Below are 23,133 nucleotides of genomic sequence, written 5' to 3' on the forward strand. Positions count from 1 at the left end.
TTTTTTCAACTTGCTGCTAATGCACTTTTCTGGTGAAAAAAACAGGGGAAACCTCACACACACTCAACAGGGGCCCCAGGAGCATCCAAAAATGGCATAAAATGCAAAAAATTTAGGGCGTCAATTTTTGAAAAAAAACGTAAGGGGTTAGTATGTGTTTTTTTTCAGTTTTTTCAACTTGCTGCTAATGCACTTTTCTGGTGAAAAAAACACAAAAAACCTCACACACACTCAACAGGGGCCCCAGGAGCACCCAAAAATGGCATAAAATGCAAAAAACTTAGGGCGTCAATTTTTGAAAAAAAACGTAAGGGGTTAGTATGTCGTTTTTTTCAGTTTTTTCAACTTGCTTCTAATGCACTTTTCTGGTGAAAAAAAACAGGGGAAACCTCACACACACTAAACAGGGGCCCCAGGAGCACCCAAAAATGGCATAAAATGCAAAAAATTTAGCGCGTCAATTTTTGAAAAAAAACGTAAGGGGTTAGTATGTCGTTTTTTTTCAGTTTTTTCAACTTGCTGCTAATGCACTTTTCTGGTGAAAATAACACAAAAAACCTCACACACACTCAACAGGGGCCCCAGGAGCACCCAAAAATGGCATAAAATGCAAAAAATTTAGGGCGTCAATTTTTGAAAAAAAACGTAAGGGGTTAGTATGTCGTTTTTTTTCAGTTTTTTCAACTTGCTGCTAATGCACTTTTCTGGTGAAAATAACACAAAAAACCTCACACACACTCAACAGGGGCCCCAGGAGCACCCAAAAATGGCATAAAATGCAAAAAATTTAGGGCGTCAATTTTTGAAAAAAAACGTAAGGGGTTAGTATGTCGTTTTTTTTCAGTTTTTTCAACTTGCTGCTAATGCACTTTTCTGGTGAAAAAAACACAAAAAACCTCACACACACTCAACAGGGGCCCCAGGAGCACCCAGAAATGGCATAAAATGCAAAAAACTTAGGGCGTCAATTTTTGAAAAAAAACGTAAGGGGTTAGTATGTCGTTTTTTTCAGTTTTTTCAACTTGCTGCTAATGCACTTTTCTGGTGAAAAAACAGGGGAAACCTCACACACACTCAACAGGGGCCCCAGGAGCACCCAAAAATGGCATAAAATGCAAAAAATTTAGGGCGTCAATTTCTGAAAAAAAACGTAAGGGGTTAGTATGTCGTTTTTTTCATCTTTTTCACCAGTCTTGATTGGAATGAATACACTGACACCCTTGTACGAGCTGTATCATCATGAAGAATGAATTCATGATGAGCATTTTCTCGAAACACCAAAATGGATAATGACAAAATGTACTCGTTTCATCCTCATGTTCGGCTATTCCCTAATGATAACCACGGGTGTACCCTGGGTGACTAAGATGATGCAAGGCTGCTTGATCTAGAATTTTGGATGGAATTAACCGCAAAGCCTCAACACTGAAACTCAGACAGAAAACAAAACTTGTCCCACATGAGAGTGCAGTGGATGCATTCAAGGCCAGGTTGTGTGTTTGGACTACTAATCGGAAATCAGGGACACTAATGCATTTCCTTAACCTGGAAAAAATATTTCCCCTGTTTTTTTTTTTTAGCAGAAAAGTGCATGAGAAGCAAGTTGAAAAAAACTGAAAAAAACGACATACTAACCCCTTACGTTTTTAGTCAAAAATTGACGCCCTAAAATGTTGGCATTTTATGCCATTTTTGGGTGCTCCTGGGGCCCCTGTTGAGTGTGTGTGAGGTTTCCCCTGTTTTTTTCACCAGAAAAGTGCATTAGAAGCGAGTTAAAAAAAAACTGAAAAAAACGACATACTAACCCCTTACGTTTTTTGTCAAAAATTGACGCCATAAAATTTTGGTATTTTATGCCATTTTTGGGTGCTCCTGGGGCCCCTGTTGAGTGTGTTTGAGGTTTTTTGTGTTTTTTTTAACCAGAAAAGTGCATTAGAAGCAAGTTGAAAAAAACTGAAAAAAACGACATACTAACCCCTTACGTTTTTTGTCAAAAATTGATGTGCTAAAATTTTGGCATTTTATGCCATTTTTGGGTGCTCCTGCGGCCCCTGTTGAGTATGTGTGAGGTTTCCCATGTTTTTGAGCAGAAAAGTGCATTAGAAGCAAGTTGAAAAAAACTGAAAAAACGACATACTAACCCCTTACGTTTTTTTTCAAAAATTGACGCCCTAAATTTTTGCCATTTTATGCCATTTTTGGGTGCTCCTGGGGCCCCTGCTGAGTGTGTGTGAGGTTTTTTGTGTTTTTTTTTAACCAGAAAAGTGCATTAGAAGCAAGTTGAAAAAAACTGAAAAAAACGACATACTAACCCCTTACGTTTTTTGTCAAAAATTGACGCCCTAAAATTTTTGCATTTTATGCCATTTTTGGATGCTTCTGGGGCCCCTGATGAGTGTGTGTGAGGTTTTTTGTGTTTTTTTTTAACCAGAAAAGTGCATTAGAAGCAAGTTGAAAAAAACTGAAAAAAAAGACATACTAACCCCTTACGTTTTTTGTCAAAAATTGACACCCTAAAATTTTTGCATTTTATGCCATTTTTGGATGCTTCTGGGGCCCCTGATGAGTGTGTGTGAGGTGCCCCCTGTCTTTTGAGCAGAAAAGTGCATTAGAAGCAAGTTGTAAACATACATACATGCATACATGCATAATACATACATACGCACATACATACATACATGCTACATACATGTATTACCATACATAATGACAATACATACATAATACATCCATCCAACCATACATCCATCTAACCCTACATATATAATGACAATACATACATACATGTGTACAAATGTATGTATGTATCCAAATGTATGTCTATGTAAGTATACAAATGTATGTATGTATCCAAATGTATGTCTATGTAAGTATCCAAATGTATGTCTATGTAAGTATCCAAATGTATGTCTATGTAAGTATCCAAATGTATGTCTATGTAAGTATCCAAATACAGCCTTTCTCTTTCTGTGAAAAGGTGAAGATGGCATATGACGTCACACGTCTTTCCCAGTCCTCCGGAGCGCGCGTGTTGCGCGCTTTGCTGGATCTTTTGGAGATCACTCAGTGAGGGAGTAAGGGAGCCGACCTCCAATGCTCACAGTTATCATTAGCTTATATTTAATATTTCATCTTTTTAACACCAATTCGGCGCTATTGTTATTTTTTTTACACCAGTTAATGTCGTAAATGCCAGTGCATTTCTGGCTCTTCTGCTTTAGAAGACTAACGCACGCAATTAAGCTGGTATCTGAAACAAGGTGGCTCCTCTGTTTGGAGAAGATAGGTAGCGGAAAAAAAGCAAGAACAGAAAGAAGGACGAGGTTAAGGACATAACCATGCGACATGAGTAACATCAGTGATGGAGCTGGAGGGCTTCTGCCCTTCTGGAACTTCAAGGGTGAGTGGGAAACATTCTAGTTCTCCATACTTCCTTATTTACAACCAAAATGTCTGTTTTCCTGTGACTGTTGTATTGAGGGGAAAATGAACACGTTCATATTGACATCTAAGTGAAGAAGATGTGTGTTAAACAACAACAACAACAAAAATCCTCTCCTCCAAATAATGACAACCAGGTACTCGGTTGTGCTGTGATGGATTTGAGGTTCTTGTTTTTCTCAGTGTCTTCCAAATGGTACGATAGTTCTAGTTAGCGCATAAAGGGGTTTGATGAAGAACGTTCTCCATTTTCTGAGGTTCCTCGCCGCCTTCCCTCCGGCAAGTTATGTGCTTACTTCTCCTCTGCTTTAATGTCCCCATCTTTGCCTCCACGTTTCTACCCTGAACACATCACAACGCTGCCGATGTGGTCATGAAAATGACAAAGGTGATCGATAAAAGGATTTTTTGCATTTTGTGGCAAGTCCTTCAACAACACAAGTCAATCTTACTTATTGTTGCGTTTGTAATAGTGTGAATTATGTATAATTCAATAAATTTGACATTTGTTTCAATGAAGTTACGCTGTGTGGTGTTGCGCCTTCAAGCTATGTTGGCACAATGGAGTTCATACTTAATAGCAACGCCAGAGGGCGCAATTCAGCCAATCAGGCAGCCCCTAACTAGTTTTCCCCCCTGGAGTATTTTGAGTACAAAAAAGAACGGAGTCAGGTTCACCAGGCTGCTAGAGTTAGCTTTTCAATACGTTGGCATCGCTTCAAAGTCAGTTTTTGTAGCAATTTTTGTCAAATATATATTTTTCATCAAGAATCAGTAGAGTTACTTATTGTGTTACATTTGATCTGTCCATTAGAATGTGCAAAGTGTGCCTTAGGCATGACAAAACGCAGTAACTTTTCACAGGGCTTAGGTATATTTTAACCCTAATGGAGGCGCAATGTGTAATGGAGTGCTATGTCATTGTTTTAAAAAAATGGATAATAGACTGCTTTCACCACCCATGCACACAAGGTCATGGTTAAATTCATTATATTCTTGCTTTAAAGTGATTCTAAAAAGAAAATATGTCAGTAAACGGCAGAGCAAGGTGAGAAAATAAACCAAACATTATAAAAGCCAAACTGTGAATGCACCCAAGTGTCACCGGCAGCCATTATAGCATCATTTTTTATTATGTTCTTTTTCAATGACCTCATTTCTGCCTTCTACGGTTGTTGCCATGTTACACGTATGTATGTATGTATGATAATCGCTAATGTGTGAATATGTCAGCTGGAGATGTTGTAGGAGCGCAAGATGGCAGATACTAGAATGTGACGTTGGAGGGAAAAGGGTCTTACTGCATTGATATTATTTTCATAAGATGTTTTTTTTTTAATGTTGTATTTATGTTTTATGTGTTGTTGAAGTATAGATAAAGTTACAATTCGGTCTGACATACCATATCAAAACAAGAAATTGATAAGTTACATTGACAATATGGACGATAACTACTGTATCAACAAGAAGAAATAACATAATATGAAGGAATTAAACACTATTTAAAAATAATGAACTAACGGTACTCCAATCGTTTGGCCACCGATCGGTATTGAACCATACTTGCATTTAGGGCTAGGTGATATATATTGATATTGTTAAAATATATTGTTAATATATATTTTTTTTACGTACAATATCAAAAACAAGCCATACCGACCCTTTAAGCAAGTGTTCAGCGACAATACACATCCTACACACACACACGGAACACACTTCCATGATCGTCCTTCAAATTTAGAGCACTGTTAGCCCCACGTCAACGTAAACAAAACAAGAATGTCATAAAAATATCTTCTATGCAGTTACAATTGCATGGGTGACTACATCTTCCTTAATCACGAGCACAGGCATTACAGTTTACATCCCATTAGAAAAGTTAGCCACTTTGTTACCAATTGTTGCTTTATTATTTGCGACAAGTGTATGTATTTATACGGCTTTTTCTAATGGCTTTTTTCTATGTGAAACAAGAACATATACTGTATTCCTTACCCTTTTCTGTGCATTCTAGCAAAAGAAAACAAGTTAATATGAGCTAGCTAGCAACGGACATCATGGGAAAACCTATTTTCATGTAAAAAAAAATTCAAATTCTATATCTATACGTCTATATTGATATTGACGATATGCTTGTTTTTAATATAGTGTGTAAAATATCGATATTTAAAAAAATCCAGCCCTTATTTATGGTATTTGTTACATTGTTAGAATGCAATTTTATTTTTCATTCATTTTCTATCCCAGCTGTTTCAGGCGAGAGGCGGGGTACACCCTGGACTGGTGGCCAGCCAATCACAGGGCACATATAGACAAACAACCATTCACACTCACATTCATACCTATGGACAATTTGGAGTCGCCAATTAACCTAGCATGTTTTTGGAATGTGGGAGGAAATCGGAGTACCCGGAGAAAACCAACGCATGCACAGGGAGAACATGCAAACTCCACACAGAGATGGCCGAGGGTGGAATCGAATTCGGGTTTCCTAGCTGTGAGACTGTGTAGCCTCAATTTCATTTATTTACTTTAATTTATTACTATATGTCAGTGTCTATTTCAGTGTAAGGACTCGAAAAATTCAAGCCTGTGACTTCGGACTTGACTTGACTGAAGCTGTCTTGTCTTGACTTGAGACTCGACACCGTCTGGTTGTGTGTTTATGTTCTGTCAGCATGTTGTGATGCTAAACAAGTGGGGTTTTTATGTTTTGTTATCATATGTAGAGTCTGCTAGCTTTGGGTATAATAGGTGTATCCCAATGACAGTATTGTAAGCTAGCTGAAATTAACTTGTTTAATATTATGTGTTTAATGATAAGCATATATAATTAGCTTTTTCGTTAAAAAAATATTTTTTTTTTATTCCATGGAATATTGGTAAATGACTTGTGTGTATTTACTTTTTTTACTGTATTTATTTACTAGTTACTTAATGCTAATGTTATATCGTTTGTTCATTTGACACTATGACTATGCTCATTCATTTTCAATAGGAACATTTTCATTGAAAATATAAAATTACATTAAAGTTGGGACACACTCGCAAAACTTTTAAATAGCAACCTCCCGGTGTCCAAATACGATTATGTTTTTTTGGTTTGTTTTTTTTTCTGCAGCTTTTCTTATATTTCTTCTATACAGCCCGAATCCGCTTACTTTTTTTGAACCCGATGCAGCCTTTCAGTCCGAAAGTTTGTTTACTACTTTTACAAAATGTTACAAAAATCCACAAAAGGCCAAAGGAAAAGAATAACGTTCAGCGTTAATCCTTTGATGCAGGCTGAAATGAGTTTGACTGATTTTGCACAGTATAGATAATTGTCCAGATACGTTTCTTTTCAATGTACGAGTTGAACCGCTAAGACTCACCGCTTCCGACTCCCAGAATTGCTATTTGTCAATGGATTACAACACAATCAAATAATTAAATCTTTTTAACGCATAGTCAATTTATTGGGCGGAAATCCACAGTTATCTCCACTCTGGTATGCTATACAACTTATGAAATAGAATGACACAATAAGATATCATGTTTTCCAACATGTATCAGCAGTGCCGTGCACTGAAATAACACCCGAAGGAAAGCCTTTGGAGACAGTGAGCATCCATGATTCAAGTCCTGCACATACAGTACATGTCATGTATATTTCATCATAGAGCCATGTCTCTGCATGCTATGTGTGTATGCATATATGTTAGTCACACGTGTATCCGTGCTTCATATTTTATTACGGCTCAACTTCTTATTATGGCTCAACTTTTGATTCGTAATCTAGCCATTCTGAACTATATATGATATTTTCTGTATATTAGTAGTATGTAGTACATACACAGTATGGCGGTGGTGTACAATCAGAGGCTGAAAATCCGAAACACGATCATAAGCAGTGACCTACATTTAGTCTCTTGGCTGCAATGCTTCCAGTAGTGTATGTTTTATGTTTTATGTTTTATGTGTGGCTTTTTTTTGTTCACTCATATTCAGTCTGCCTGTGATATCATCGCCACATTGATACTGATTTATACTTAGAGTATGTACTTGATATAGTGTTGGACCACATTGAAACTTATGGATCGGAGCTTCAAACTAAGCTAAAAAATATGTAGGACATGAATTCACTTGAATATCTATCTTTAGATGACATTTTGTTCAAATCTAATATTATGAAATATGTTGATTTTGGCTACTCTGTTGACATTTCAAAGAAATGTCACAGCTTAAGTTCTATATTTTGTAGTACGGTTGTGCTTGCCAAGGTCTGTGGGTCCATCACAGCTTTTGTTAAAGCAATGGGAACCAAAAGCACTTTTTCCCAGCATGAAATCTTTAATACCTCACTCTGTCAATTTAAAGTTCAAACTGTGTAGATCAAATATAATTAATCACAGACTGTTAATTCATTTGTTGTTAATTCAACTAGAAGAGTTGGTTTATTTACGGCTGTCAATCGATTAAAATATTTGATCGTGATTAATCACATTTTGGTTAGCAAGTTAACGCAGAATTAACTCAGCGACTAATTCCGAATTAACTCAGTGACTAATTCTGAGTTAACTTGTAGATCAAATATAATTAATCACAGACTGTTAATTCATTTGTTGTTAATTCAACTAGAAGAGTTGGTTTATTTACGGCTGTCAATCGATTAAAATATTTGATCGTGATTAATCACATTTTGGTTAGCAAGTTAACTCAGAATTAACTCAGTGACTAATTCTGAGTTAACTTGTAGATCAAATATAATTAATCACAGACTGTTAATTCATTTGTTGTTAATTCAACTAGAAGAGTTGGTTTATTTACGGCTGTCAATCGATTAAAATATTTGATCGTGATTAATCACATTTTGTTTAACAAGTTAACTCAGAATTAACTCAGTGACTAATTCCGAATTAACTCAGTGACTAATTCTGAGTTAACTTGTAGATCAAATATAATTAATCACAGACTGTTAATTCATTTGTTGTTAATTCAACTAGAAGAGTTGGTTTACTTACGGCTGTCAATCGATTAAAATATTTGATCGTGATTAATCACATTTTGGTTAACAAGCTTACTCAAAATTAACGCAGTGATTAATTCTGAATTAACTCAGTTATTAATTCTGAATTAGCTCAGTGATTAATTCCGAATTAACTCAGCGACTTAACTTGCAAAACAAATGTGATTAATCATGATCAAATATTTTAATTGATTGACAGCCGTAAATAAACCAACTCTTCTAGTTTAATCGCAGCTAGAAATAAGTTGTTATCTATCATAAGGGAAATTTCTTTGTGGTAAACTACAACGATAATTACATTACATTTGATGTAAAAGAATATCAATTTGAGAACTAAAGGCGAGTTTTTTTTAAAACAATACATTCATATTTTTGCATTACTAGATGAATATTGCATTCTTATGATATATACTACTATAACTTTTATATGTTATAACTCTTATCCTTGTATGGTAACATTTCACTATCATAGGTGATATTGTTAAAGTGCTTGGAGTACACTGAAAGTAGAATTATTATATATAAGCAAAAAACACTGCTGTGCCCACCAAACGTGATCTATTCATTTTAGGTAAAATGACATCGATCCACATTGTTTGACTTTAGCGTTTACATGTTATAGACATTCCCAAATAAATAGTGCAGACTGTAGTGCAGGGTAATCCAATCCAATCCAATCCGCAGTGATGACATCAGACTGCATGCTTAGCAAATGGTATGACCTACTTTTTATATGAGCTCACCTTTGATCTTCTTGCAAATAATGTCTAAACGTCAAATAAATATGAAGAAAAATCTCCACCTGGGTTACACATTATGTTCTGTGTAGTCTTTATTTAGAAAAAGAACACATGAATGTATTCATTGTTAAAACAAAAAATAATGTCTTCAGAGACACTTTGCTTAAGGGCTGATGTAGCATGAAAGAAACTGATGACTGCTTCATTTCCATAAGAAACTTGGACTTCATGTTGGTGTCTTATCCAGCTTTTGGTATTATTAGCTTATTGCTTCCTGTTTTAGCTGCACTTGCATTTTTTGCAGCACAATCGCTCAAATTATTTAAACTCAACAGTAGGGATGGGTTAGGGATGGCTTAGGGATGGGTTAAGGATGGGTTAGGGATGGGCTAGGGATGGTTAAGGATGGGTTAGGGATGGGTTAAGGATGGGTTAGGGATGGGCTAGGGATGGGTTAAGGATGGGTTAGGGATGGGCTAGGGATGGGTTAAGGATGGGTTAAGGATGGGTTAAGGATGGGTTAAGCATGGGTTAAGGATGGGTTAAGGATGGGTTAGGGATGGGTTAAGGATGGGTTACGCATGGGTTAGGGATGGGTTAGGGATGAGTGACTACACCACTATCCGTATCTGTATCTGAGTCATGAACACAGACCCTAAGTGAGGAAAATGAGGCCTGCTATTCATTAAATGTTGTTGTGGGGTCTTTTGTGACCTGTTCCATGTTTTTTGAAATTTGTGCTAAGTTTCCTACCAGCTGGATCATAGGAATATGAAAAGATATACTGTATCATGTAGTAGGCCAATCGTTACACCCCTACCAATGACAATGCTAACATGCTAGCATAATTATGCCGTGTAATTCATGAAAAAATGTTTTGATTTACTATAATTTGTAGGACAGTTTTCCTCGTCTGTTCCTGTGCTTTAATTATTTTGCTGGTTTTCCTCATTACCTACTCCTTTGTCTGCTTAGCTGGGGTCATCTTGTCCTGTGGTGGCAAGGTGTCGGCATGGGTTGTGTGGTGTCTGGCTTCATACTCTTGTGCCAATCTGGCATGATGCCCTAATGGGGAATATCAGGGTGCTAAAACGTAGGGGAGCGACTGCAGTGTTGGTGGGCGTGTGGGCTTTTATATTATTAGAAATGATTAGAAGGGTGGTTGGCGACTTTGGTGTTTGGCCCCTGGTACCATGATGTGGTCTTTTTTTCGGGCTGATGCCGATACTGATTTTTTTTCCATCACCCTGAGCCGATTTTGCTTGGGACGATATTTGTGGCCGATACTGCTTTTGCTTTCTCAATTTACATTAAAAAAATGACAATGATAACAAATATTACAGGTCTCAAGTTTAAGCAAATATTTATTGAAATGTAAACACTGAACACAGTAGGATTCAGCTTTCTTAAATACACATTTAAACGGCATTATCAACTTTAGGAACTCAAGGAATAAATATTTTTTTAAAGATGAAGCATTCAGCAGAATTCCTGTTTTTTGGACCTGCAAACTAAACTATTATTATATTAGTTATTAATTATATTAGTTATATTATATTATATAATATTTTTATTATACTAAGCTATTTTCAAGCACGTTATGGTTCTGTTATGTTCTGAATGAAATCGTGGTTCATTCCGGTTTCATCCTTTTTCTATGTTATGGTTCTGTTATGTTATGAATGAAATCGGGATTCATTCCGGTTTCATCCTTTTACTATGTTACGGTTCTGTTATGTTATGAATGAAATCGGGATTCATTCCAGTTTAATCCTTTTACTATGTTACGGTTCTGTTATGTTATGAATGAAATCGGGACTCATTCCAGTTTAATCCTTTTACTATGTTATGGTTCTGTTATGTTATGAATGAAATCGGGATTCATTCCAGTTTCATTCTTTTACTATGTTATGGTTCTGTTCTGTTCTGAATGAAATCGGGATTCATTCCAGTTTCATCCTTTTGCTATGTTATGGTTCTGTTATGTTATGAATGAAATCGGGATTCATTCCGGTTTCATCCTTTTACTATGTTACGGTTCTGTTATGTTATGAATGAAATCGGGATTCATTCCAGTTTAATCCTTTTACTATGTTACGGTTCTGTTATGTTATGAATGAAATCGGGATTCATTCCAGTTTAATCCTTTTACTATGTTATGGTTCTGTTATGTTATGAATGAAATCGGGATTCATTCCAGTTTCATTCTTTTACTATGTTATGGTTCTGTTCTGTTCTGAATGAAATCGGGATTCATTCCAGTTTCATCCTTTTGCTATGTTATGGTTCTGTTATGTTATGAATGAAATCGGGATTCATTCCAGTTTCATTCTTTTACTATGTTATGGTTCTGTTCTGTTCTGAATGAAATCGGGATTCATTCCAGTTTCATCGTTTTACTATGTTATAGTTCTGTTATGTTATGAATGAAATCGGGATTCATTCCGGTTTCATCCTTTTACTATGTTACGGTTCTGTGGTTCTTCTGTCCAACTAATGTCCCTGATTTCTCATTCAGGATCCCCACTCAACCAGTCCAGTGACCTGTTTGTCAACGCCTCGTGCAATGTATCCACAAATGACTCAACTTCCTGCTCGGCGGTGGAGGACGGCGTGGGAGCCCCGAGTCGGTACAAGGCGGTCGAGATGTTTTTTATAGCCCTGGTCACTGGATCGCTGAGCCTTGTGACAGTAACCGGGAACATTTTGGTCATGCTGTCCATCAAAGTCAATCGCCACTTACAAACTGTCAACAACTACTTCCTGTTCTCGTTGGCCTGCGCTGACCTGATCATCGGCGTGTTCAGTATGAATCTGTACACCGTCTACATCATCGTTGGATCCTGGCCTCTTGGACCCGTGATCTGTGACCTGTGGCTGGCTTTGGACTATGTGGTCTCCAACGCGTCAGTGATGAACTTGTTGATTATTAGTTTCGATCGCTACTTCTGTGTCACCAAGCCCCTCACGTACCCCGCAAGAAGGACCACAAAGTTGGCGGGGTTGATGATTGCGGCAGCGTGGATCTTATCCTTCATTCTTTGGGCCCCCGCCATCTTGTTTTGGCAGTTCATAGTTGGACAGCGAACAGTGCCACCCGGAGAGTGCTACATTCAGGTACAGAAACCTTTGTCTTCTATATGGACGTGTCATCTCCATATTTAAACCTATTGTACGTATACATCATACTCATACGCCTCTCGCCCGTACCGTAGGCATGGATTGACATAAGACTGTTCTAAATTGTCCGTAGGTGTGAATGTGAGTGTGAAACCTGTCACAGAATCAGTCTCCATTCAAAAGTGTCCACCACCATGGCCAAGACCAAAGTGCTGACAAAGATTGTAGAGCTGCACAAGACTAGAATGGGCTAAAAGACCACCAGCGAGACACTTGGTGAGAAAGAGACCACTCTTTGGTGGAATCATTCACTAATGCGAGAAATACAAGAACAGTGAATTGTCTTTGCCCCCCACCCACGGAGACCCACGCAAGACTTCTTGTGAGGTTGATTCTGAGAAAAGTGAAGGATCAGCTCAGGATTATAAGATCTCAAGGGAACTGACACGATGTTGGGAATGGAGAAATGAACCAATATGTAACAATGTGTTGTCATAATTGTGAGACCCCCAGAATTGGACCCCCCATCCCAAAAAAAAATGCTTATTAACTTTTGAAATTAAGCCCCATATGTATGGGACCATGCATTTGTAGCATGAGTATGTGCTTTGTAAAAGAGACACATCAGATAATGAGGGTCGAGCATTCGGACGTGAGCCCTGAAAGCCATCAAAAGGGGGGCGGGATGTAAATTAGTAAATTACACAGACTGTTTAGGAGCAAAGCAGGAAACTCAGGGAGAGGCGCAGAGTCTGGATGATCTAGAAAGCTTTCTGTAGGGGTAATCATGTGTAGCTGCTCTGTAGGAGTCCAGAACTTAATACAAAGGCCCGGGAATGAGTCTAATTGGTCTTATTTAAGACTAGAATGGGATAAAAGACCACCAACAAGAATCGAATTGTCTTTGCCCCCCCCCCGGAGACCTACGCAAGACTTCTTGTGAGGTTGATTCTGAGAAAAGTGAAGATCTCAAGGGAACTGACACAACAATCACCAATTGACCGTTGGTATCCTGGTGTGGGCTGGTTCTTGGACTTGAGCACACAAGGGGTTGCTAACAAGTCCATGTACTGTAGAAATCTTGGAGGGGAACCTGGTCTGCGTCTGAACACTTCAGATGACCATCGAGCCAAACTAGAAGGCTCAAAAAGAAGTACAATAAGATCGTGGAACGTATCGAATCCTCAAATGTTGTAGAACCAAGGTTCTCCTGAATCAGTCAAGAATCAGTCAAAGAAACACCTGACCTTTGTGCCTCAACAAAGGTCGTGTTTTTCTTTCCGATTTCCCTCAATCCAATAAAAGTCTTCCATTTGATTAAACATTCCATAAGCTAATAAGAGGCTCTCCTGCTTCATGGTATTTTTCAGTCGTCTTTCCTTCATACTCCATAGTCCGATGGTGCCAACATGGCTCCTTGATAAAAACCATTTAATGTGGTGTCACATTTTATTGAGTATAATTTGTCTCTTTGTCTCCATTTTAGTTCCTGTCAAACCCGGCGGTGACGTTTGGCACAGCGATTGCTGCCTTCTATCTCCCCGTCATTATCATGACAGTCCTGTACATCCACATCTCCCTGGCATCCAGGAGCAGGGTCTCCAAACATAAGCTGGACAAGAAGGAGAAGAAAGGAGGCCCAAAGTAAAAGTTATTTCATGTTTGACTGGAAGATATGATTTTTTTTTTTTTTTAATGACATTTTTTTTGTGTCTTAGAACGACAAGCATAATTAAGAGCCACATGCTAAAGCAAAACAACAACGAAACCAGTCCTCAGACCAGTCCCCGTCTGACTCCTAAGCTCAGCTTGGACTCCACAACCGTTGCAGACGAGGCCTTGAAGAATGGAAGAGTGGATGCATCGAAACCAGATGGACCACAACCAAGTCCGGGCCTCCCAACACAGGTACTATCATTCACCCAAAATATAAACACTAGTTTTTGCTGCCATCTTTCCTTCTAAAACTTGATCCTTTGAGTACACAAAAGGTAAAAGTACACACGGTAGCTAGTGTGAACATGGTATACCTCAAGCAGTACAACTGCATGTAAGAACTGGGATGTTTTTCAGTTTCAGGTAATTGTGTACTCATCTTTGCAATGTAGGGTTGTGCATTATTAACCAGGATCTCAGGACCTCATGGTGTCTCCGTACAGGAATCAAACTTGTGTTTGTTGTTGATAAAACAGCTACGTCGTCAACACGGGCTAGTCAATAACAAAGGTGGAAATCCTGGCTGCCATTTGGGAAAACTTGTAATCATCCACGATGAGAACATCTTCTCTCCAAGAACGTCCTGCCAAATTTTTGGAGTGGCCTTTTATTGTGGCCAGTTATCATGCATCTTAATATGCCACACCTGCAAGGGGTACAAAGTGGCACCGATTTAGGGAAATATGGATTTTGTGTACATGGAAAAATGTGTTGTATCTATATTCTTGGTGAATGTATCCATCTCGTCTAGGAGGAAAAGGAAAGCTCCAACGATTCGTCCACAGCATTCATCCATCCAACAGAACCAAAAGCTAGCAATGAAGTCATACCTCAGGTTGGTACATTTCACCGTATGAATTATTTGTTGTCTATGTTAGGAATGGAGAAATGAAGCAATATGTAACAATATGTGTTGTCATAATTGTGAGACCCCCGGAATTGACCCCCCTAAAAAAAAACCTAAAAGCCTGCTTATTAACTATTGAAATTTAGCCCCATATGTATGGGACCATGCATTTGTAGGATGAGTATTCATTCATTCGGCTTTTTCCTCACAAGGGTTGCGGGGGGTGCTGGAGTCTATCCCAGCTGTTTTCGGGCGAGAGGTGGGGTACACCCTGGACTGGTGGCCAGCCAATCACAGGGCACATATAGACAAACAACCATTCACACTCACATTCATACCTATGGATGAGCTTTGTAAAAGAGACACGTCAGATAATGAGGGTCGAGTCGTCAAGGGGGGGGGGTTTGACTGTAAATTAGTAAATTAGTAAATTACACAGACTGTTTGGGAGCAAGGCAGGAAACTCAGGGAGAGGCGCAGGGTCTGGATGATCTAGAAAGCTTTCTGTGGGGGTAATTATGTGTAGCTGCTCTATAGAAGTCCAGAACTTAATACAAAGGCCCGGGAATGAGTCTAATTGGTCTCATTTAAGGTTCATGTCTGTGAAACAGATCCTGGAGGCTCTCGAGTCCTCATTGTTTATTTTTTTAGTGAAGGTTTGCGGGAATCACGGACTGTATTGTCTTATTAGCTGTGTATATTCTGTATAAATTGCCTTCTATGATGGAATTGCATATTTACAGATGAAAGTGTCAACAACCAATCAGCAACAGCAGTAAAAAAAAACAAACGTTTCTCCGTTTGATTCCAGAATCCAATCACGTCTACCCGAGTGAGCACAAGCGTCTCAAATCCTTCCGTGTCCAAGAACAACTCCACCTCGAGGTGGTCCAAGATAAAGATCGTGACCAAGCAGGCTGGTGATGAATGCATAACAGCGATCGAGATCGTCCCCCCCTTGGAGGGGGCGGAGAGGCATTCCATCCCCATCAGCCGTCCCAGGACGGTTGCAAGAAAGTTTGCAAGCATTGCTCGGAGCCAAGTGAAGCGTAAAAGACAGATGGCCGCCAGAGAAAAGAAAGTAGGTTTTGCTCAAGTTATTTCCAAGCAGGGTTTGAATGACCAGGGAGCCAATGAGAAGCAGCCTCCCATGGTGGGGGCCGTGGCCAATATGTATTCTATCTTCAAAATCATATTCATGTTAATTAGACAAGTAAGAACTTGCACTTTCACTTATGGATGACAACATTTCAAGCCAGCAATATAATTGTTAGAACTTTCCATTGCTCTTTAGATTCTAATCAAATTTCTAATCAAATGTAACCTTTTTAACACGCTACCCTCCTGAGATGTTTTTCATTGCATGTGTGGTCATGGAATATGCCAATTACAGGCTTTTTTCACGTCCCTAAAGCGTCCCTAATGCTAACATGAAAGAAATATGCACACCAACACTCAGCACATCATTTAACATGATTAAACTTCACCTTTGAGCATTCAAGCGTAACATTAATATTTCTCAACAAGGAAGAGATGAAAGGAAGAAGAATGAAAAGCACGTGCAGCATCAGCGAAAGTCACATGAGCTTCACTTCGCCGTTTTTTCTGCATTTCATTGATTGCCGAACCAAGACGGAGCTGAGATAAACAAAGCTTGTAAAATGATGGCTGATAAAGTCATTCATAAAAACTAGGGCTGGCAATCCATTAAAACATTTAATTGAGATTAATCACATTTAAATAAGCGCTGTCAATTGATTAAAACATTTGATCATGATTAATCACATTTCAATTTGAGCAGTCAATTGATTAAAATATTTGATGGTGATTAATCACATATGAATTAGGGCTGTCAATTTATTAAAACATTTGATCACGATTAATCACATTTCAATTTGAGCAGTCAATCGATTACAATATTTGATCATGATTAATCACATAAATTAGAGCTGTCAATCGATTAAAACATTTGATTGTGATTAATCACATTTAAATTGGAGCGGGCAATCAATTCAAATAGTTGATCGTAATTAATCACATATAAATTAGAGCTGTCAATCGATTAAAACATTTGATTGTGATTAATCACATTTAAATTGGAGCGGGCAATCAATTAAAATAGTTGATCGTGATTAATCACATATAAATTATGGCTGTCAATCATTTAAAACATTTGATCGGGTTAATCATATTTAAATTAGGGCTGCCAATCAATAACAATAGTTGATTGTGATTAATCACATATGAATTATGGCTGTCAATCGATTAAAACATTTGATTGTGATTAATCATATTTAAATTATGGCTGTCAATCGATTAAAACATTTGATTGTGATTAATCATATTTAAATTAGGGCTGCCAATCAATACAATATTTGATTGTGATTAATCACACTTAAATTAGAGCTGTCAACCGATTAAAAGATTTGATCGCAATAATCGCATTATACACAGTTAACTCACAATTAATCACATTTAATCGCAGATAGAAATACGTTTTTCTCTATAATAAGTAGGAGAAATCTGTGGAGTTGGCTCTCTCTCTCTTTGTACTGCACTTGAACACACCACTCGAGTCAGTGGTGAGCTGAGCGCTGCAGTGCGTGTGTGGATCCACAAAGAAATATAAAGGACACAGGAGTGAAAATGTGACCTCTAATGATTGGCTGGAGAGTAAGATGAGACTCAGTGACCGATGCCATGATTAATCAATCTTTTACACCCCATGTCATTATGTGTCATTCATTACGTGTCATTCATGACCAGTACCAGTCCAGTGCTCCCAGTTTGCAAATGTGTGCTGGTCATTTGAAGATGGATTGTGGGAGTGGTTTACAAGTGAGGCTTGAATCCCATTAGAGCTTCTCTTTTACAAAAAACGACCCTTATTTCTCCACCCGAGGGAAAGATGTGGATTAGCCCTGAAGTCAAGATGTTCCAAGAGATACACCATGAATATTTTCAAATGAAAAACCGACCAAGTAGAAATGATCAAAAGGCTTCTTTGTTCTTCTCACGCTTTTCTCGTTTGTCTCATCTTTGCTGTCCACTAAGGTGACCAAGACCATCTTTGCCATCTTGCTGGCTTTCATCATCACATGGACTCCCTATAATGTCATGGTGCTGATCTCCACCTTCTGCCAGTCGTGCGTTCCTGACACGGTGTGGGCCATCGGCTACTGGCTGTGCTACGTCAACTCCACCATCAATCCGGCTTGTTACGCCTTGTGCAACGCCACATTCAAAAAGACTTTCAAGAACTTGCTGCTGTGCCAGTACAAGAACATCGGTACCAGATGAAAGGGGACAGAACGTGATGGATGGAGGGATTGGATCTGGACAGATTGGGGATTATGTAAACTGGATGGAATATTGAAAGTGTTGAATTATTAGTCTATGAAAGAACAGACTGTACAGATGATGGATGAATGATAACATTGAAAGAGTGGATGACAGACATTGGATGGATTCTAGTGGATGAATGGATGGGAAGATCTTAAATAGATAATCTAACTACCTATTATTTTTATAAAGATGTCAATCTACTGTCAGAGACTAGGAACCTTTTTTTTTTTTTTTCTTTTTCTGGGTTTTTAGTTGATTTTCTGTCTCTACCCTAAAAATATCAACTGTTCATGTAAGAGGCTAAACTAAAATGGGGACCTATTATGCTTTTTCTAATTTTCTGACCTATAAACGTTGTTGGAATGTTGTATTCTCGTGTTAAATTATACCAAAGTATCAGATAAGGAGGTTTGCGCATTTGGAAGTGAAGTTTGGGATGGCGCTGAACACTCGGTTTCAGACTTCTTTTCTAACACTCTCCGTTTGTGACATCACAGAGAGCCGGTCTTCCTTATATGGGCATGCGCTGTAGGCCAGAGATGCTCTAGGTTTGACCTTCGCTCTGTTTACGGTTGTTTTGCTATGGCTTCCAGGAAATCTTTCTACGAGGCAAGCTAAGGCTAAAGTGGTTGGAGTCGGTGATTCCCAGCGAGAGAAATATATTTTCGGCATTTCACAGGAAGCAGTTCTTCAGAACATTAATGTCGGTCAAAATATACCTGGACTCTGTAAACACCGACCTACGTTAGCACTATTTCAGTTCATACACAGGAAGTCGGGGGTCTCCAGCCAGTAGCTCCTAACCACTTTTCAAGTAGCTCCCTGAAGGCTTTATTCATTTATTATAAACTCCTACATACACCCACTAAATTAGAAAGTGTGGGTTTCGGCAGTAGTCCGGAAGTACTTGGGAATGTAACCAATTACAGTGGAGTCGACATGCTCCGAGGCGGTCCGTAGGTGGAATGAATTAAAACAGTCAAATCCAAAGAAATACATCTGGAATAGGTGGAGATTCAGGAAGATCTAGAAAGTTTTCTGTGCGGGGTATTGTGTGTAGCTGCTCTATAGGAGTCACAACTCAATGCAAAGAAAAAAAATGAGCATAATAGGTCCCCCTTTTAAAAAGCGGATGAAATAATGAGTTCCTCCACTGTATATACTGTAGTTATATAAGAGTTACTGTACGTATGAAATTGCTAACTTAGCTTTTCCAACATGTATACTGCACACATTTTGCACATCCTCCACTGTATCAAGAATTAAACATGAATTCCCATGAATATAGCATATAGCATGTGGTAATATGGACATAGCCATTAACCATTGTTGATAATAGAACATTCCTGTCTACAGATATCACCTCAACAGAATACAAGCATAACCGATATAGATATATAGTATATAGATATACATTTACAGCCACGGATGGTGAAAAATAATGAGCATCAAGTGGAAATGAGCTTTTCATTGAAACACTTTTGTACTCTACTTAGTGGAAACACTAAGTAGAAAAACCAGCTAGCACAAGGCAACAATATTCCATTTACATAACATGACCAAAAATGATCTCACTATGCAGCTGTTTTTATAGGCGGAGAGTGACCTGGGAGTGACCAGGATGGATAGGATCAGGAAGGAGTACATCAGAGGGACATAAAAAATGTCCGAGATGCCAGACTGAGATGGTTGGGACGTCCAGAGGAGAGATATTGAATATATGAATATTGAATATATGAAGATATTAATATTTTGGTAGAAGGATGGTGCGTTAATCAGCGAATCCTCAATAGATGCTTTGTGCTAGCCGTTTTTCAATATGTGGAACACACAGAAAAGGGAATGATGTATGTTCGTGACTCACGTAAGGATTGTGGATGATGGACAAAATTCCGAAATGTGCAGTTTTCCTTAGCATTGGGATCTGTGGCCATTCAAGCTGAAGAAAGTGAAAAATGTGAGATAATATCATCATCTTTGTTGTTGTTATTGACTGGAAAGGACATACGTGGCAAGATGTCTGCTGTTGGTTCTAGACTTGCTGCTTTCTTGACTAGGCTTCTGGAACACAATCAGGATCAGAACTGGTTTTTGTTCAGCTATCAAGAGGTGGACTTGTTGGGAGTGTGCAAAATAACGCCAGACCATCACACTACCACCACCATATTTTACTGTTGCTATGATGTTCTTACTTTTACGAAATTTTACAAAAAATGGCCGGATGTTTGCCTTCAGGATTTTTTTGGTATACAGCAGAATCCATGGTTCCATTTATCACAGCAAGGCAGCAAAATAACGCCAGACCATCACACTACCACCACCATATTTTACTGTTACGAAATTCAACCTGAAGAAAGTGAAAAATGTGAGATAATATGGATTTTTATGGATGCCAGCCAAGGTTTATTGCATCTTATTGTCCATGTTTCTCAACTTCATTAGAGAATCCCTCTCTAAATGTTTTGGAATTTTCCTGCTTTTGGAATCTCCCACATCCTGTAGGTTGGTAGCTGCACCCCAACAGGACAATAGTTGGACCCCCATAGTAGCCGCTTGTATTTTTTTCCATTTTCAAACCACCAAAGGTTTTTTTTTTTGTGGGTGAATCATAAAGTCTGAATGTATTTGTCACAAATACAATTGGTGTGTGTGGAAAAAAATAATTCCAAGTTACGATTTTGATTTGAAAGGTGTATTTTATATGTGTATTATTTAGAACAAATGGAAATGGAAATATACAATGTATATTTGTTTTATTCTGGAAATGTACATACTATATGGAATGTATATTATTTGTATTTAAAATCCGAATTAGACAGAGTTGGGTTCCCAAAAGCTAAATATTCTCTTTTAAAGGGTAAATCAACCACTAAACGAACAGTAATGTTTTATTGTTGTTCCAGGGCCCATTCCACGGGTATGGAGTATAACTGAGTATACTGTAAAGTGCGCTCGGTTCTTTTAGATTTTGCTTAGATTTTAGATTTTGAACAAAAAAAAAAATTATTTTTCATAATGACAAGTTTAAACTGAATATAAATATTTTTTTTGGGGGCCAAATAAGACGAATTACAATCATGGCGTTATACGTCATGTCGACGTTGCGCTTGCCTATGCATTCAGTGCTAACTAACGTGAGTAGCTAAACTTTGTCGTTAGCATTGACGTAGCTCACACCAAACATATTCAGTTCATTTGAGTTGAAATGAGCTAAGTTGCGCTCACAAGAAAGCTTTAAAGAAACATTTGTTAAACAAGCTAGCTTGCTAGCTTACAAAGCTCAATAATTGATCATAAGTTGATTTACTTTTTAAAACCCTTTTTCGCAGCTTTTGGGAAAACAACTTTTGTTTGTAATGTTTTTTTTGTTCCATTTGTACTGTTTTCTTTTGTAAAATATATTTTCCAAAATACATATTGTATGTTGTAAATACAAAATATGTGGTCAAATTATAAGTATGTACAAGATCTTCATTTTACAATAATAATAAACACCCTCTATTGCACAACTCGATGCTGCGTTTTATCTTCCCTTTAAAGTCATCAGCATGCTGTAACCATGGTGACGCAAATATAAGCTACACTACACTGGATCTCTTCCAGCTAGGAGGCAAACTGAAGTCACAACAATGTTTATATGTGTTGTTTCGAATATTTCCACCATCTCTTGTGGCCACTAAATGAGGCCACCGAAACGATGTATTTTGCCAAGGTCCATTCTTTGGTGAAAGAACTAATATGTGATGTGGGTTATGTCAACGCTGCCAAGCAATCTGTGGGATTGATTCCCTTGTCTCCATTTCCTGTTCCTTTGTTGCTCTTCCCAGTTTGTCCTCAAATCACAGCTTTAGAAATGTCGTTCCCCCACTTTACTTTGGAGGTATAATGTCTTGTTTATATTCTTAGCAATGATGCAACGACAATAAGCTCTTTTATTTTATGTAAAAATGAATTTTGACAAGGTCTTATGGCAGATTTTGACAGATTTTTGGACGCTTTCGGCTTCAAATGTGCATTATAAAAATACGGTTATAAAATATGGTTTGTATAAATGGCGTCATTAGAAGGTAGCTTGGGTTAGCATGGACGATCGGTTCAGGACAGGAAGTGGAGAGTGAGTCGCTGTTGACGGACTTCACTGCTTATGGGGGGGGGGGGGGGGGTCATACAACTTCATGTAAAAAAAAAAAAATCCCAAATATCCCTTTAAATTTGTTTCCTAACTACCACAATGCAGCAGGCACGATCGTGCATCAGTCACTGTTTAAAAAAAAATATGTATTTTTTGTCTGCTTTTTTTTCGAGTGGTTGCTGGTGATATAAAGTCATTTTGAGAACTGCTTCTATTAATAAACGACATATTATTGTTATGTTTATTGCTATGTTTGCATGAATCACCAACTTCACACAACTTTTTTTAATTAACTCTTTATTATTATTAGTATCAGTTCATGTAAAAAAAAAAATCCCAACTAAGCCTTTAAGTTTGTTTCCTAACTACCGCAATGCAGCGGGCACGATTGTGCATCAGTCACTGACTGTTCAAAAAAAAAATTTTTTTTTGTCTGCTTGTTTCGGTTGGTGGCTGATTATAAAAAGTCATTTTGAGAATTGCTTGTATTATTGAACGACATATTATTATTTTTATCGCTATGTTTGCATGAATAACCAACTTCACACAACTTTTTTTTTTATTAACTCTTTATTATTATTAGTATCAGTTCATGTAAAAAAAAAAATCCCAACTATCCCTTTAAATTTGTTTCCTAACTACCACAATGCAGCGGGCACGATTGTGCATCAGTCACTGACTGTTCAAAGTTGGGTTAGCATGGACGATCGGTTCAGGACAGGAAGTGGAGAGTGAGTCGCTGTTGACGGACTTCACTGCTTATGGGGGGGGGGGGGGGGGGGGG

At 38.0% G+C, this 23,133-nt stretch overlaps 1 protein-coding gene across 1 annotated transcript; it reads left to right on the forward strand.

The window, feature by feature from the left end:
- Window positions 1-3,032: 3,032 nt before the first annotated feature.
- LOC131137674 (muscarinic acetylcholine receptor M4-like) lies at window positions 3,033-21,879 on the forward strand. Its single transcript, XM_058085894.1, has 7 exons — window positions 3,033-3,400; window positions 11,708-12,306; window positions 13,796-13,953; window positions 14,028-14,217; window positions 14,777-14,860; window positions 15,684-15,953; window positions 17,927-21,879. The coding sequence occupies exons 1-7, from the start codon at window positions 3,346-3,348 to the stop codon at window positions 18,170-18,172; spliced, it is 1,602 nt and encodes a 533-aa protein (XP_057941877.1). The 5' UTR covers window positions 3,033-3,345; the 3' UTR covers window positions 18,173-21,879.
- Window positions 21,880-23,133: the final 1,254 nt, after the last annotated feature.

This window comes from Doryrhamphus excisus, chromosome 10, assembly GCF_030265055.1.
Source record: "Doryrhamphus excisus isolate RoL2022-K1 chromosome 10, RoL_Dexc_1.0, whole genome shotgun sequence".
NCBI lineage: Eukaryota > Metazoa > Chordata > Actinopteri > Syngnathiformes > Syngnathidae > Doryrhamphus > Doryrhamphus excisus.

Bases quoted from the DNA above. Each gene is read 5' to 3' on its own strand.
- LOC131137674 (XM_058085894.1), top strand. From the start codon at position 3,346: ATGAGTAACATCAGTGATGGAGCTGGAGGGCTTCTGCCCTTCTGGAAC. The intron at 12,307-13,795 runs GTACAGAAACCT...TCTCCATTTTAG, and splicing joins CCGGAGAGTGCTACATTCAG to TTCCTGTCAAACCCGGCGGT. The intron at 15,954-17,926 runs GTAGGTTTTGCT...CTGTCCACTAAG, and splicing joins TGGCCGCCAGAGAAAAGAAA to GTGACCAAGACCATCTTTGC.